The sequence below is a fragment of the Corapipo altera genome, unplaced genomic scaffold (genome assembly GCF_003945725.1).
Source record: "Corapipo altera isolate COAL_440 unplaced genomic scaffold, ASM394572v1 254, whole genome shotgun sequence".
NCBI classification, from domain to species: domain Eukaryota; kingdom Metazoa; phylum Chordata; class Aves; order Passeriformes; family Pipridae; genus Corapipo; species Corapipo altera.
The window spans coordinates 490,359-507,156 of NW_020885035.1; the positions used below are offsets into that span (position 1 = coordinate 490,359).

Here is a 16,798-nt window from a genome sequence, read left to right on the forward strand (position 1 = left end):
CTGTAGAAACTGAATAGGGGAATGGAACTCTTAAAAGGATGGGCTGGAATTTCTCTTTGCAGGAATGTGTAATGCAAAGCAAGGATATTAACTGTTTTCATTTCTTAAATTACAATAGTCAATTAAAAAAATTAAATCCATGAATCTGACTCATTTAATTTTTGTCTAATGTAACTTCTTGTATGTGAAGAATCCTGTATTCTAATATGTAATTGTGATTTTGGGAAAGATGTCTTTGTGATGATTAATTACTGTGCATTTTCTTACTGCAGTTGTTGATTTTGTGCAACCTTTAACTTGTCTGTAGGTTTCCACTGTACTATGAACTGAAGATAGCTTTCGTTATCTGGCTCCTTTCCCCATATACCAGAGGGGCAAGTTTAATCTACAGAAAATTTCTCCACCCGCTGCTTTCTTCTAAAGAAAGGGTAAGAAATAACTTGTCAGACTTTTAGTGCCTAATATGGACATGCCATATGCTGAAATGCTGTTGCTGGACACGCAGTGAAAGCAGAGCTGCGTTACTGGTTTGCCAGGCAGTGCAGGCAACACGACTTGGACCGGCAGAGCCGAGTGCACATGACTGACTGTGCCTGAGCAGACAATGTCCTGCTTTCTGGTGACATCGGAGAGCCTGGTGTTCCCTGCTCCACTTGGTGCCCTTTGAGGAGCCCAGCTGAGTGGAAGTGATGCAGTTTGACTCTCTCCTGCAGGAACATGTGCTGTGTCCTCTGTTCAGAAGCACAAACGCAGCTTTTCTAAAAGCTGTTCGTGTTGCCATTTGTTCTGGCATAACCCAGTAATAACACTTACCAGGTGACTGACATCAAGGGCATTCTGGTGGGCAAACTGACAGGATAAGAGGAGCGACTTTCTACTGAGGTTTAAAGGAAGACTTGTCTGCAACAGTAAATGCCCAAATAGAAAATAGCTGGAGGACGTTTAGCTTTATCCGGAGTCTGACAGGGCCATGGCTCTGCTTAGCTCTTCTTCAGCATCCTGGTTGGATGTGTGGAAAGAGCAATCAGCAGAGGTGTGAAGACTGCCCCTGGGAAACCTCACAGTCCAGGAACAGCATTCCTGAAGGTCATTGCTAGGCTTGACCTTTATTAGGCAAAGCAGGTTGCTGACGTGATGGCCACTGATACCAACAGTAAGGCCATCTTGACCTTCTGAAGTTGGAGCTATAAACTGTTTGCAACTTGGGAAACTAAAAGGATGTTTCCCTGTGAGCTGTTGGGAAGTACCTTGCAGCCTTGATCTCCAACTCCAGGCACTTAATCACAGCTGGGGATAAATGCCATGGCTATTGTCCTTGGTACTTAACTATGCCAAAGCTCTGGCTTTGGAAGTTCTTTGTGAGCTGGCTCTACCTCTCTAAGGAGCTCTGATTTCATGTTATTTCTTGAAAAACTTTTGTCCAACAAGTTAAGCTTATTCTCTGTAAGGAACTTGCTGTGTAGCTGCAACATTTCTGGACTAGACAAAAGTGATCTGTTTTTTCTTCTTGTTTGACCAGGTATAATCCTTTTTAAATGAGAGATTTGTAGTGAATGAAGCACCAGTATACAAAGACAAGAGTAACTATCCCATAAAGTATTTTCTTAAACACTTCTTTTGTCTTCCTTTACTGATGGATAAATAATACTGTGGGGTAACATTTCTCTCTTATGAACAACCTTCTGAAATGTAAATGTGTTTTGCTTTTAGGAGATTGATGAGTACATCGTGCAAGCCAAAGAAAGAGGCTATGAGACCATGGTGAATTTTGGAAGGCAAGGGTTGAATTTAGCAGCAACTGCTGCAGTGACAGCAGCTGTAAAGGTAACTTTCTGCTTGCATTATTTGCTTTTTACCTTAATGTAGAGCAGTGTAATTGTACTGAGGATTTGCCATTCCTAAACAAAAAGATAAATTCTACAGGTGTATTGAAAACCTGGAACACACTTAAAGGCTGGTAGCACTGTACTCCTCATACTTTATTTGTTTAAGGTGGCTTGTAGTTATTTCTTGGATGATGGGGATCAGCTGACTCTAGTTCAAAAGGTACCATGCAGTTTTCTGAGCAGGCTTTTTGGTAAAGATGACCATTGTTTCTTTTCTGTCTCTGTGCTTTCTTGTTGGTAAACAAACTGTTTAAAGGATTTCTGGCTTTTCTGCTGTTTTTCTCCAATCAACTTGAGGTAACTCCACTACTACCATGGATAAAAGTTCTCTTGACACAATTAACTTGTTTGCAACTTGTTGAGTGAATTATTAAATTAATACACTAAGCATAAGCTTGCCTATTGCTGTTTAGCATACACTTGCTTTGTAATGTAATTTCCAATAAATCATGAAGTAACCTGTCGTTGTTCCCAGATTACTACCTTGCTACAAAACTTACCACCTTCAGTTGTATTTCAGAGGGTTCTAGGTGTAGGAAAACAAAATACAAACTTAAACCTAAGACTCCAAGCAGTTTGTGTCCCACTGAAAGGAGTATAACTTCAGACAATGTATATTCTACCTACTAGTAATTTAAATCAAAACACTAAAAAAAAAGGTATGGAGAGAAAGAGGTGTGAGTCCAAGTTAAATGATAGTTTTAAGGCAATCAGGATTATTTTTTTCCTGGGAAAAAATGAAACTGCTGTGTTCACAGTAACAGCCCTGAAAACCTGAACTCTGTTAGCAGATAACAGAAAGCAGAGTAGAGATCCCTAGCTGTCAAAGTTGAGTAGGTACAGATAGCATTTAAATTAAATTTTTGGGCTTTGTGAACCTCTTGTGCTATAAATCAAAGACATTTCTGAAAACTACATTTTCAAATGCTATCTCAAAAAGGTTTGGAAAAATAGCCCTGCATATCTTGTTTATTTGTTTTCTCTCCTTTTAAAGATACGCGTGGGTGGTAGCATAATCACTTTTTGTTTTCAGATATGGTCATAATGAGCTTAAAATACTGAGAATGTGATTAAATTTGATCACTGTGGGGTGTTTTTTGTTATTCAAATTCTTAGTATTGCCTTGAGACATGAAATAATTTAGAATAAAATAGAGTGCACCTCCAAAGGAATGAAAGGATCCAGAGTGAAAATAGGCTTTTTAAACAAACCTCAAAGTGCTCTACTGGGAAAAAGTTTAAGAACTGTGCTAAATGCTAAAATGCAAATTCTTTGCCAAGCAGCAAATCCTAATTTATTACAATGTGCACCTGTAAGGATACTTATGCTCTGTGTGTGTTCCTCGTGTTTGGCTATAGTTGGATATTTCCTTGTTAATCCTTATGGTGTTACAGAAATACAGTAAAATAACCACAAATATCTCTTCCCACTTTCTTCTGAAATGATGAATAACTTTTTCCAAAGTGTCTGTGTTTGGATTTCATTGCTATTCAGCTGTGACTGGCAAGATGCCTGCTCTGTTTGTTAAAACTTGTTAAACATGCTCATGAATATTTGTACAGAATTAGTTCAGTGCAGATGAGATGATTGGGCAAAACAACCACCACAATACCAAAGACCTAAAATAGACATGATTTTTAAACAGTATGAAAGAGAAGAGTCTCTGAAAAACCTTTATTTTGGCACGTTAAGCCTCTTGAGTTCGTCATTCCAGAGGGCTGAGCATGACTGCTGCAGGAAAGCAAATGGACACAATGCATGTGTTCTTGATTTTTGTGCCCTGTTTTTCCGAGAGTTGACTGCTGCCTCCAGCAGGTGAAAAGATTATCCCTTCAGCAGGAGCTGGCAGAGCATGCTATAGGATTTCAGGAATGGAGTTGTGTTAGTGGGATTGATTTTGATGGGAAGGAGGACGCACTTTCATCACTATATTTTTTTTACTTTTTTTAAAGCATGCATGCTTATTCTGATGTAGCAGGTCTCAATTTAGGAGAGGGGGAGGTTTAAACATATGTGTGAGGTTAAACCTATGTCAAAAGAAACACTGAAGTATCCAAGCAAACTGCTTATGCTGACTTTGGGAGGATGGTAAAATTGCTTGGAAAGTTGCTGAAATATTTTCAAGATCAAATGTGGGAAAGAGTGACTTTCTCCAAAGGCTGTCAAAGGAATAGGGGATTACCATTAAAAGGCTGGTTGGCTCTGTTAGGGGGGCTGGAGCAGCCAGCCAGGTCAGTCTGCTGAAATCTGGCACAGATTTAAACCTGCTCCACTGTAGTTAAATCAAAATGTAATTGGCAGGAACAGTGACTTATAGCTTACATTCCCATACTGATATTTTTAGCTGGCACTAGTTAGCCACTGTTCACAGAAAATTTAGTGCTTCAAAACCTGCTAAATAGCATACATTAGCAAAATAAATTGTGTTAAATTAGCATGTCAGAAAACAAATCTTCGTAAAATCTGATATCAGGAGACTCAGAGACGAAAGAAATAGTCTATGCTGAGTTTTTATGTACCAAAGGAAGTTTTTATTAGTAAAAGAAATGGAAACAAGATGCCTTTAATGATATAAAAGTTGTTGCAGCACTTTCAACTCAACAGTATATGGATTTGGGGTAGTTATTTCCACAACACTAAGTTCCACTGATACATCTTATATTTGGTGCTGGTTATCTGTATGGTTTCAATTTTTACCAACCCGTAAATCCTGACTTCTTGAGCTACCAGTGAGAACTGGTTTCTTTGTCAATCCAAGGAGCTGTGTGGTGCTAATGAAGCTGTGACCTGCTCTGTGCCTCTTCCTGAACTCACACAAAGAGTGTTCATCTGTGAGGTGTTGGTTCTGGATCCCTTTCCCCATCCACGGCGTGGGGCGGCCCAGTTCTAGTTCCAGTTCCATCTGAGGAACCATTCCGACGTCTTGAAGTAAGGGGAAAGGGAACTCCAGGGGTTTCTTCAGGGTTTTCTTCTGGCCCTGAGCCTGGAGGGGAGAGGTGCTCCCCCCTACCCCCCCCCCGTGCGTGGCCTCATGGCCGGCATGGAGACAGGACACCGGGTGTGGAGAGGAGGCAAGAGAGCGTTTATTTTGGGGCATGCTACATTTATAGGGTTTAGGAGGATTCACATAGTAACCAATTAGGAGTCTCAAGGGGCTTACAGGAACACCCAATCACAGGAAGGGGTTAACAAAGGCCAATGGGAAACACCTCAGGACACCTTCCCAGGACATTCCTGCATGGATAACACTTGTCGTGGGGGGTGCTGGGAAGAAGAAGCATGTGTTTGCAAAGAGACCAAAAGCCATTTTAAGACATGTTTAAACAACAGTTTCCCCATATAATGCAGGTTTAGTGCTACAGTTGGTAGTGATGATAATATGTTTTGAGGGCTGTGTTTCTGAATGTCTTTTAGCCACCCTGAATCTGCTGCCTCTTTCCTGGCTGGGTATCAGTCTCCTGGCCTTGCTGGGAGTTCCCGGTGTTCCCGCTCCGGGCACGGCAGAGGCAGGAGGTGTCTCCCAGCCAACTGTGGCACAGAGCCAGCAGCACTGTGAGCAGCAGCACTGCTTTCACCCTCCTCCCTGCTGGGATGCCTGGCCTGCTGCAGAGGTCACTCGCGGGACAGCAGCCCCTCTCCAACCTGAGAGGGAACAGCAGTCATTCCCTGTCAGCTCCCATCGGATCAGGGAGGGAACAGCTGGGAATGTGGGTGCTGCAGCCTCGGAGCTCCAGGCAGCTCTGTGGACACAGAGTCCATTGAGAACTTGTCTAGGGAAGGCAAGCAGCTTTAGTCTGTGATCCTGGCCACTGAGGGCTGCAAGTCCAATTTAAACAACAAAAAGAGTCCTGAGGCAGACACAGTGTGGTGTTTGTTTACAGCAACTTCCCTGGGTTAAGCATATAGACTATAAAATGACATGCTCAATAACAGAACAGAGAATGGCACCGCATATATGAGGGGCAGGGGATGAGACTGAATGCTAATAGCTTGCTAGAGGCTGAGTAGTCTCGAAAGGAGACCCTTAAGTAGGATATATTTATTAAAAAAATTGTATTGGAATTGTATTGCAGCTTTAATTAGTGTTTCACATTGGTCACTGGTAATGAATGTGGACTCTGGAGAGCATTTAATATATTTCACAAAATGCTGTTGAATAATAAAGCAAAATGATTCTTTAAGACTAGAATTTTGTTTAAGGCAACAGACTTCAGTCTCCGTCTAAAACATTTGCTGACATAGAAATTTGAGCACTGAAGTTGTTCTGTGATTGCAAATGTGCGTGTCTCAATCCTTTGTGCTCTAATTTAGTTGGCAGCCTCTGGGCTTGATGCAGCCTGATGTATGTATTCCTTACTGGGAGGAACTGCTGACAGACTGGGCCACCAGCACAGGCCGGGTGACTGCTCTGCCACCTTCTCCTGAGGAGCACTTTGGGGTGTGGGTGTCTGGGGAGAGGTGATGGCTGTTGCCATGTCCATGGCATGGCACTGGAAACAAGAGATCCCCCTTCAGCTCTGCCTGCTGTTTTTGGGGCAAACATGTTGCTTACCAGCAGTCACTAATAACTATGAACTTTCAATCCAGGTATTGAAGCTCTTAAAGCATTATTACTCTAAATGTGAATGTTGCTCTCACATTTCCTGCAGCAGCAGGTATTTAATCTCACATTTCCTGCTGTAGGAAGGAATTTAATATTTTTCAGCTAGACTTTCATCCTGAGCTGATAGTAATCCAGATCCTCACAGAGTGCTTTGTTTCAGCAGAAAGCAATTTGTCTGCTGCTTTTGGGCTTGGGAGTGGAAGGATCTTCTTAAGTCCTAAATGCAGTGTGAGCACAGTGATGTGCACACCCACACAAAACACCTTGAAATTTGTCCTTCAGATAGTCTAGGCAGTGTAGTGAAGTAGAAACCAGTCTTGTCTTCCTTTGGCTAGACTGGATCTTCTTAGGACTGGGATGGAGACTGGGGGCACTGTAGAGAGCACGTGCATAGGATTAACACAATGTGGTGGTGACTGTCCTGCACAGCAGTGCTTGTGCAGCCCCATTCCCACTGTGACTCTGGGGCACGTGTGCTGCATCTCTTATTTGGGTATATATCCTTTCAAACTTCTTAATGTTTGCTGTGTGTAACTTGAGTAAAACTTTCCATCTTGGCAAGTACTTTTGGAATGAAGGGCCCATTGTATGACTCCTTAGGTCCTCCCTGAACTAGGCAGTGCTCCACAGGAGCTCTAGCTCAAGCATGCAGTTTGGTTAAGGGCACAGTGTTATTTTATGGCACACAGTTGACTTTTTTTCCCCTTTGAAAAACAAAATTTTCTGTCCAAAAGCTGCACTGGAAAATAAGGCTGAACGTTTCCAGCTTGGATCTACTCCTCTGTCTACAGTGGAATAAGAAATACAGACTTGTAATGTGAATTCTCCTTAGCATGGTAGTTGTTATAGGCTTAATTTCATTATCCTATCCAATTTCCAAATGTCTTTTGGTAGTATATCATATGATGAATGAACTTGCTGGGCAACTGTTATGCAAGTGTGTCTTTCCACACTTCTGCTTCTGGCCAAAACTGGCTTCTGTCACTGTTTTATAGCAGACTCTGTTCACACTTGGCGAGTGGAGTTGTGCTGAATTTGTGTGGATTCTGCTGAGAACCAGCTGGGCCTACTTTACGTGTTCATTGGTGCTCAGGGACTGAAACTCGTGTCCTGTTGCTTCTCTTCAAGCAGTGGACACAGACTGATCAACAGTCCTGTGTTGTAGCAGATACTGTGAGCTGTTCTCCCTCCAGTTCTCTCCACAAGAAGTGGAGTAGTGAAAGGGTAGGATTTCTCCTTCCTTAGGAGGAATCTTAGGAGACCTGCCTTAAATAAACCATTCTGGGGGATAAAATCGACTTTAGAATTTCTACAGTCTTTTATACAGAGACTGGTACAGTGTCCATAGTACATTTTAACTCAAAGGCAAGCTGTACCCATGTTTTTGAGAATTGTGAATCATCCTACAAGTATGTAGGAAGAGCTGGAAAAGTTAAGGCTTCTACTTCTCCCACAAGAAACCTTTTCTTTGTTATTGTTCAGTGTCCATGTATGAGTAGTGGTGTAAAAATTATAATAGGTTCTTCTTACTTGAGTAGCACACTGTCCTAGTTTTATATGCTGTACTAATGACTAGTCACTAGAAAATGAATATTAGGTTTCAGCCACTTTCACCCCCACCCTTTGGTAGCTGTGCAAGCTTAAGGAGTTTAACTCCACTGTCTCTTCACTTTACATGGCTATTTTTAAAGTGGAATAATTCAATGTGCTGGTTTACCATCTGCAAACAGTTGTTGTCATCAGAGTGGGAACAAATGGCTGTGACCAGTGGTGCAAGAACTGCCTTGTGCTGTTGCAGAGAAAGGTGTATGGAATTGTATCCAGATTTCTGCTGCTGCTAGCTAACATAAAGCTTTTACTTAAAAGCTTCATTTGCAAAAATGAAACAAAGTCTTGAGCGCTTGCTTGAAGTGGAATTCATGCACAGGTTGTCAACCTTCCCCTGAAATGGTGATATTTTTGCCTCATGCTACAGAGGGGAAGAATTAAGTGTTATTTTAACGTGACTTTGAGTCCTTGTTCTTGTGTGCTTGCTCTTTTAGTTGCTTATGCAATAAATTAATCTTAAATGCTTTAATAATAACATCTGATGCTGCTTGATGACCCTTCTTTCCGACAGGGAACTTTCTGTATGTCCCATATAGTAGAGATGTAAGGGCAGTTGGAGAAGGAATTCTAATGTTCACATGTGATCAACTATTCTCCTATGTAGCATTCGATTTTGGGTTGGTACTATGTCAGTAAAGCTGGACTAGTAGGAGGACCTGCTAGCCTGGAGTCCAGGCAGGACCTCTGGTGTTTGTAATTTGAAGTTTCTGTCAACTACAGCTGCCTCTTTCTCAGTTCCTTGAGTTATGATACAGAGCATATTTTTAACACTTTTTTCCTTTCTTATGCGTATTCAAATTTTTGGATGGTAAAAACATAAAATAGCAGAAAATGCTCTTCATCCATGCTTTTTAAAATGGAAATGTTTAAACTCTGTCCTGCTACCCAGAACTGCTAGAGAAATGCCATTTTTGAAGTGAATGGAACATCTCTGTGTGTTTCTTTTCAAACACTTCCTCTCACCCCAAGGAAGCCTTATTTGCTCAGGTTAAAGGAGTGGAATGAGGCATTTGTAATGGTACTGCCAGTTCATGTGTAACTTTGCCAAATAAGAGCAACCTATAGGTAAGCCTGGGTAAAAGCAACACCTAAAGCAAGTGTAAATCTACTGCATGTGTATGTTCTGTGTTTTGTAGTGCAGCAAGGAAGCATGGGCTTAAATATCTTAACTCGAGCTGAGCAGCAAAGTTAAACCTCTGCTGTGTTTTCAAGGATCCTGTTGTTGTATTTCAGAGCCAGGGTGCAATAACTGAGAAGCTGAGGAGTTTCAGTATGCATGACCTGACAACTATACAAGGAGATGAGCCCGTGGGACAGCCCTATCAGACCTTACCAGAAGCAAAAAAGAAAACCAGAGCCTCTACAAGTGAATCTTCAGGTATGTATCTGGTTTTTTTCTAGCTAAAAGAACAATTGACCCAAGACACAAGTGGAAAAGCAGAAATAAATTTACCCCATCTCTAAATGGATAAGGCCTCAAACAATTGCACTGAAACAGAGTAGATGTGATCAAAATACAACAGTTGAGAAACACTTCCTGAATTTTTTTTCCCCAGCCACTCTCAGTGTAGTCATTCTGTACTCATTACTCCTGTCTTTGCCAACTGGCAACAAGAATTCCTTGCCAAAGTAAAACTTAATTGGAAGTAAAAAAATACATAAGTGGTGTTTCTGTGACAGGCGTACAAGAAGTTAAACATGAAAATATATGGAAACTCAATAAATAAAAAGGGAAAATTAATGGCAATTCCCTGGGTGTGTAATGATAGATCAAAATGTTAAGTTGCTGAGGATGATAGGAGTAATGAAGGCATTGAGTTGTCATATCAACACTCAGAAGATGCTGTGGGGACCAGTGTATGGCTTTGTTCAGAGATATTATTGTACTATTATATTACATGTATTGTTATTGTCATCATCACTTTGCTCTCGAGCCTGTGATGCTTGAAGGAAGGTTTAGGTGGAAGACTGGCAGCTGCATCTTTTGAAATGACGAGGCTACAATGTAAGGGAGTTGCTATTTCCCACGGAAGAAGTAGGTCTGGTCTTTTTCTTTTCACTTGAGCCTGTTATTTCTTCTCATCCTTCCCTTTCTGAGAGGGGTGGTGCTTGTGGGGTACAAGGAATTCCAGGAATCACACGATAGCCGTGTTGTTTCTGAGGAATAGATGTCCAGCTGAATGGCTCTAAGCTGAACTGCACATCCCACCTATGCAGGGCAGCGTATGGACCAGGTCTCCTGGCTGGAGAGAAAGCCCTTGATGAATTCCTGGCTGCATTAGGAATGATGTCCCTGCAGCTCTTGTGTAGGGGCAGTTTCTCAGTCAGGGAACATTAGTTGTCCATCTGAAATATCTTGGAAATGCTCTACAAACTTAAAGAAAAAAAAATGCTTAAGTTATACTGTATAAATAGTCACTTATTGTGAGATTTAATTTCAAATATCAGAAAGCTTTCTATGAGCTGGTTGAACTTAATTGCTTCTGCTCCTGGACCCAAATCTAGGATACACCTCTCATGTTATCTTTGAATTTTCTTCAGCATTAGAATTTTAAAAGAAGATCATACCACAGATGCATTTAGGGAAGCTGCATAGCAATATTTTGTTGTGCTTAGCAGGATGTTGATTTTTTGCGATTGTACTGGGAGTTTTGTGCAAATTGGTTGGAAAGGCCTAGTTGTAGGACGTTGTTCTTAGGAGGGCTGAGCTGTCAGTGTGCTTGCTGTGAAAAGGGCAGAGGTGATGGGGATTCATCAAAAAAGGTGTTACAAATAGAGACAAAGAAGTATTGGTGTCACTGCAAACATCCCTGGTCAGAAATGGAGTGACAGATACAATTCAAATCTTCCATAATTATTGAACAAGATGAGTTGAAACTATTGGAAGCAGAGATGTGTTCCCTCTGGAATGGCAGAAGAGGTAAATCTGCCTGAAGTAGCTGTGGAGTAGGTGAATGTGATTGCAATTTCAGGAAAAAAGGAGAATTGAGGAAAATAATCTAGTTAAACAGAAACAAAATATTGGCTTAAGATGAAATGTATACTGGTCATTAGTAAAGTTTGGTTTGGAGTCTAAAAGGTGTTCCTGAGCGTTACAGCCCGTAGGCTCTAGAATGGCCTTACAGAAGGAGAGTTTGGTGGGGGGAAGGAACCAGTCTGGATTTGGAGGCTTTGTGACAGGGCTGTGATGGGGATTCAGGGCTGTTGGACCCCAAAGAGCTTTTCCAGAAGTGTTTTTAAGCAGTTTGTGCCCTCTAGTGAGCGTTTTGGGTAGTAACCTTGGTCCTGTTTTTACAGGATGTAAACAACGCTTAACAGTACTTTGGCGTGTTACTCAGCTGAAAGGAGATTTGGTTTTAAATATGCAGAGAGGGATGTGAGCACGAAGAAAGATCCTATTAATCAGAGTTATGAAATGGTTTGGACTGAAAAGGACCTTTAAAGATTTACCTAGTCTAACTTCCCTCTCACATGGATTGTGTCCAAAAACCTGAAGTACTCTTTAGGATGACCACTGGGGTTTTTGCAGTTCAGTTTAAAGCAGAAGATGGAGGCAGACTTAGGGTTTTGGTTTTGACAGATGAGGAACCACGGCATTACACACCTATGGAATCAAGTGGCCCATTCCTTACAAATGGCAGAATTAGAAGTAAGAAGCTCCTGGCATGTTCTCTGTTTTGAAATATCTGGTACACTGACCGTATAGTTTAAAAGAGAAAATGCTGTGTGCTAAAGATGAAACTCATGGCTTTCTTAGAAATCTAAAAGTTACATCTACTACTTATTAAACACTTTCATAAAAAATTTTTTTAAAAGGTTACAAAACACCACTGGAAAAAAATGCTGGAGATGATAAAACAGATGAAGAGATGGAGGGGACACATTCAGAGGATGAAATGTTTGCTCAGAGAGGCCTTCGAAGAACTCAGAGCATGAAATCTGTGAAAACTAAAGGCCGTAAAGAGGCAAGTATGATCCTGGTGAACTGCTGAGTTTGGTTGTCCAGTGTACCTTGTTGTTCTTAACAGTGCAGAAATTTATTTTTATTCTTAATCTTGAAGGAGTTATCAATGATAACTGGGTTGTAGAATGCTAAATGGAGGAGGAAGCATGCAATAATGTCTAAGCTTGGAGCTTTTGTACTTTGGAGTGTTCAGGGGCAATACATGAATGAAATGAACTTGAGAGAGGAACAAGGGAGAGGAGATGAAGTACACTCTGTGCTTGTAATGCTGATTCTGGCACCACCAAGCCCAAATTCCAGGAACTGCTCACCTTGAAAGGGCTACAGAGAGTGGTATTGTCACCTGCATGCCACACACACTTCAGCATCTGCTGCTCAATAGATTAAAGAAGATTCAGAATTTGTTAGTTCCCATAGACATATGGCCTGCTTTGACTCTTTGTGCTCCACAAAGAGAAGTGCTTTATATTTCTATGTGCCACAAAATCTAAAGATACTTCAGGATAAAGCTCTGTGGAGTCTCATAAAAGTTTATGGGTAATTCCAGGGAAACATTCGAGACCTACTCTTCTGGTCCAATTCTGTTGAAACTGCATCTTATTCATTCATAGGTAGCTTCTCTGAATGAAACTGTGGAGTGTCCAAAGCACATTTAAAGACATTTGCTAAATTGGATTAATGGAGAGGTAAATAATATTTCTGCCTGATGTGACTCAACTCCTTGTTAAGTTGTGATTTCATTTCTCCCCTCAGATACGATATGGATCCCTGAAATACAGAGTAAAGAAGAGACCTGTTGTCTACTTCTGAGTGCATTGCACAATGCCTGCAAGACAAACTGCTGTACTCTGATAACTTGAATTTCAGTGTGTCAAGTGTTACAGACTTGTGTATGGTTCACATACGAGTATGTTTGGATAGATACAGTAGGACTTGGTTTTGTGAGCCCACGTGATGGGATAAAGTATTACTCTGCTCTTCTGTAATTGCTTATTGTTTAGATTTAAATCTGGACAAGTTATGGTATGAATTCCAGCACTCCTCAAAGTGGGGTTAAATGAGTAACAGGAAACAGCCTTTTGCCATAGGTACTGAACAGACAGAAATAATTACAACTCCAGTTGAATTAGTGGAAATTGTGAGTATTTGGAGCGTGTGAAAATGGAACCCATAGTGTCCCCGAGTTTACAAGGAAAGATAGATATACTTGAAATACTTTTCTGAGCTACAATTCCTGAAAAGGCCTTTGTGTAATTTTTAAATGTACAGTTTCAAGGACAGTGGATGATGGTGGGAAAGGAAAAGGAAAGGTGAGGTTAGATAGGATACATCCTAAACATCATCATCTTGCATCATGTTGCCAAGCTTAATAAATTTATATCATTCTAATAGGTGCAAACTGGGGGTACATATAGCACTTTATGCAAAACTGTGTAGTTTTGCACATTCTTAATAATTTACAACTGCACATGTAATTTTAGTGACTTGATAGGTTGAATGCCAGCAATTCTTGTATTTTTAAAATTTATTGCTTAAGTACAGTTAGGATGCTATAGGTAATTGCTACTAACAATATTATCAGGTGCCTTTCTGTGTATTACAAGGCCGTGTGGGTTTTGTCTGTGTGTGGGTTTTTTGGCTTTTTTTTTTATTATTATTTTGTTTGTGTCTGTCTTCCTCCTTTTACCTAGAGAAATGTAATGTGATTTAAGTCAGTTTTTGGTTAAAATTGTGGTAAGTGAAACTTGTAGCAATTCCAGTGCTAGACCTCAGGGATCTGCTCAGCCCATCAGCTGTGTGTTAGAAGTCATGCCACTGTGAAGGCATGTGTGATAGATGAGTCAGGCCCTGGTTTGGTTTTGCTCTACATTGCTTTAAGAATGAATATATATATATATATTTTAGAACATGTGTGTATATTTCATATCATATATGGATCCTAAAATGGTCTGTGTAGTACTTTCTTTTATTGCTAAAGTTATTACTAAAATATTTGCATATAAATAGCTTTTTCTAAAAGTCTAGTTGATTTAGTCAGCCATTCTGTAACCTAGAGTCCCATGGGATATCTGCACAGATATTAATTTGGAATGTTCTTCAAGGCAGGGAGTTGTGAAAATGACTTCTTTAGGTCCTCTTTGGTTCTATTTTCTGCAATTCTGAGAATGAGGCTGATTTTAGTTTTCCATGTGACTGCATTTCTACTGTGGATTCAGGGAGAAAACCACCCACTTTTTGCAGATAGTGTTTTATTACATATCGTGGGGAGAGATGGTGTTGCTTTCCTTGAAGAGAAAATGGCGTGTGACTTGTCCTACCCTTGGATCTCTGACTCCAGTCCTTCTCCCAGGTATTGACAGTCAGCTGCAAGTCCATTGCAGTGCTCTTAAACATGTTCCCAAGGCTTGAACCACTGCAGTTCTTTTCCTTTCTTAAAGCTGCAGGAGTTCCCTGCTGGTGGGCACTTACTGCCCTCCTGGTACACACTGGCACTCGGAGTATCCTCCTGCATCCTTCAGGCCGGGGCTGGGACTGTGTGGATCCAAGTGCAGCTGGTCCGTGTGGCACTGCAGCGCTCCCTGGCTGTGAGGGAGGTCTGTAAACCCAGTGCAAAGCTGGGCTCAAACACCACGCTGATGGCACAATGCTTTAACAGATCCAAGCTTTAATGGACTCAAGGAAGTTCAGTGCTGTAGTGAGAAGTCCCAGCTGTCCACATGTGATTAAAAATCTAAAGTTTGGATTGCTTTACTCAAAGACACGTATCAGACGGTAGGAAGGCTGCTCTCTCCCAAGTGAGAGAGCAGAAATCCTGTCCTCTAGCCAAGACTGCACCTTGTGATCCAGCTTTTACAAGGAGCTGCTGTCTGTGGGGAGGGAGTGATCACAAAGGCAGCCTCCTCCCCAGGGTGTGGGAGTCACTTCTGCCCCAGGAATGTTTGTGCTTCTCATCTGTTTCCCTGAGTGCAAGGGAGAGGCTGTGTGTGTGTTAAGATATGTCAGACCTTAGAGGAAGCTGAAGCTTTTGCATTTGCATCTCACCCCTCTCTGGACATTCTGGTAACCTGGGATGGAATTTCTGGCTTACTGTCCAGCTGAGCATCCTCCTCGAGCACTTGCTGCTGCGTTTTGCTGTAACTCATCATGCTTGTTTTTATCAGCAAGCATGGCAATAAAACGATCACTTTTTTCTACAAATCAGAATCCTGCATGAAGGAGCAAGGTAAGCCCTTCTTTCAGAAATATAGTTCCTGTTACAGGTTCACATAGATCCTCTTTTGGGGATTGCATTTTTAACACGCTTCCAAAGCTGGAGATCATCTGAGTATTTCAGGCTCTACCACACTCATGTCAGGAAGTTACTCTTTGTGTCTCTGTGTACCTGAGGCTGTAGCTTGGGGCAGACTTAACTTGCTAACTCAGTAGGCTAAATAAACTCTTTCTTGAACCTTGCATGGAACTAGGAAAGCTGGCAGAATTATTCATATTCATTACTGTTTCCATATAAATGTACTTCGGTTCTCTCAGATACTGTCTTGAGTGACCAAACTCCCAGTGTTTTCCTAGCTGTTTTGTTCAGTCCAATAACTAGCTGTAAAATTCTTTTCTTGACAGCCTGATTTTGCTCTTTGAATTCATCCTGAAAGTGGTTCACTGTGTATTATCTTAATTTTTTTCTTCTTGTTGTTCATTGTCAGTTGATGTCAGCAGAGCACAATGGCATGATTAGCTTTCATCCCAATTTGCTTGTTGAATTTAGTTTGGGTTTGAAATACTGCACAATCGTTTAAACTTTGTGTACAGAGAATTTTCAAAGTTTTCTTGCCTTAGCAACTACAGAAGTCATCTGTCTAGCTCTTGTCAGTAAACTTGTTGGAAAAAATGTTAAAAATTGATGTTTACCTTAGCATTCTGTTTGGTCTTGGACTGTAAAATGTAGTTCATGTCAAATTGGATAACCTTTTTCTCAAAGTATTTCCTGAGAATTGACAGCCACCAACAGGACTGCTAATGTAGTTAAACAAAACTTACACACAGGTTAAAGGTGTTTTAAAAGAGAATATGTGTTTCTGTTAAAATCATATCAAGGTTTCAAGCCTTTCCAAAATATATGTGAACTGACTCAGAGTTCTGAGCAAGAGCCTACTGTACATGTTCGAATACCCATGTTTGAGATGAGGATTAAATTGATGGCCTCAGCTGCAAGTAAGCTTAGGCCAGACTCTGATTACAATGTAATTGCCAATATTGTGAATTTCTTTGGTATATGAAAGTAACTGATTAATATCGAAGATACATTTTACAAACTATAATGAATTGTAAGTGAACAGAAGATAATTTGATAAAACAGAATGGTGAAGAAAATGCTGGATGCATTTAAAACTCTCTTCATGATAATAATGTGTTTTATTTTTGGTGTTGCTTTTGTTAATGGGAAGTTGGTATTTTTAAGTATTTTTCTACAAAGATGTGTATGTGCAAGGGCAATACTTTAACATTTTTCAAGAACTTGTATTTTTAAATGCTATAGACCAGAGACTGTCTACATTTGGACTGAAGTTAGTAGCTTTAAAAAATGCAATGTAAGCTTTAATTTTTATATTGTAATAATAACTTGCTGACAACTTGTTTACATATTTGTAGGAGGGAAGGCTTTGTTATGCATTGACTTATCTTGATGCTCTGTTTAATAAATGCTGCTTTGAGCAGGATGCAATGGATGTTTTATTACCTGAA

The 16,798-nt window shown here is 40.7% G+C and overlaps 1 protein-coding gene across 3 annotated transcripts in view; it reads left to right on the forward strand.

Moving 5' to 3' along the window:
* The window catches only part of REEP3 (receptor accessory protein 3), a 37,042-nt gene extending 20,244 nt beyond the window's left edge, over positions 1 to 16,798 (forward strand). Inside the window, exons 4-9 of one of the 3 annotated variants that reach the window (XR_003531775.1) lie at positions 308 to 428; positions 1,711 to 1,824; positions 9,331 to 9,475; positions 11,896 to 12,062; positions 12,815 to 14,411; positions 14,500 to 16,798. Coding sequence is in view for 2 of the 3 variants with exons in the window: in XM_027668282.1 (XP_027524083.1) it covers positions 308 to 428; positions 1,711 to 1,824; positions 9,331 to 9,475; positions 11,896 to 12,062; positions 12,815 to 12,871 (604 nt within the window). In the remaining variant the exon portion in view is untranslated. Of the gene's footprint in view, positions 1 to 307; positions 429 to 1,710; positions 1,825 to 9,330; positions 9,476 to 11,895; positions 12,063 to 12,814 lie in introns of all 3 variants that reach the window. The other 2 variants (XM_027668282.1, XM_027668283.1) reach the window with 2 other exon arrangements.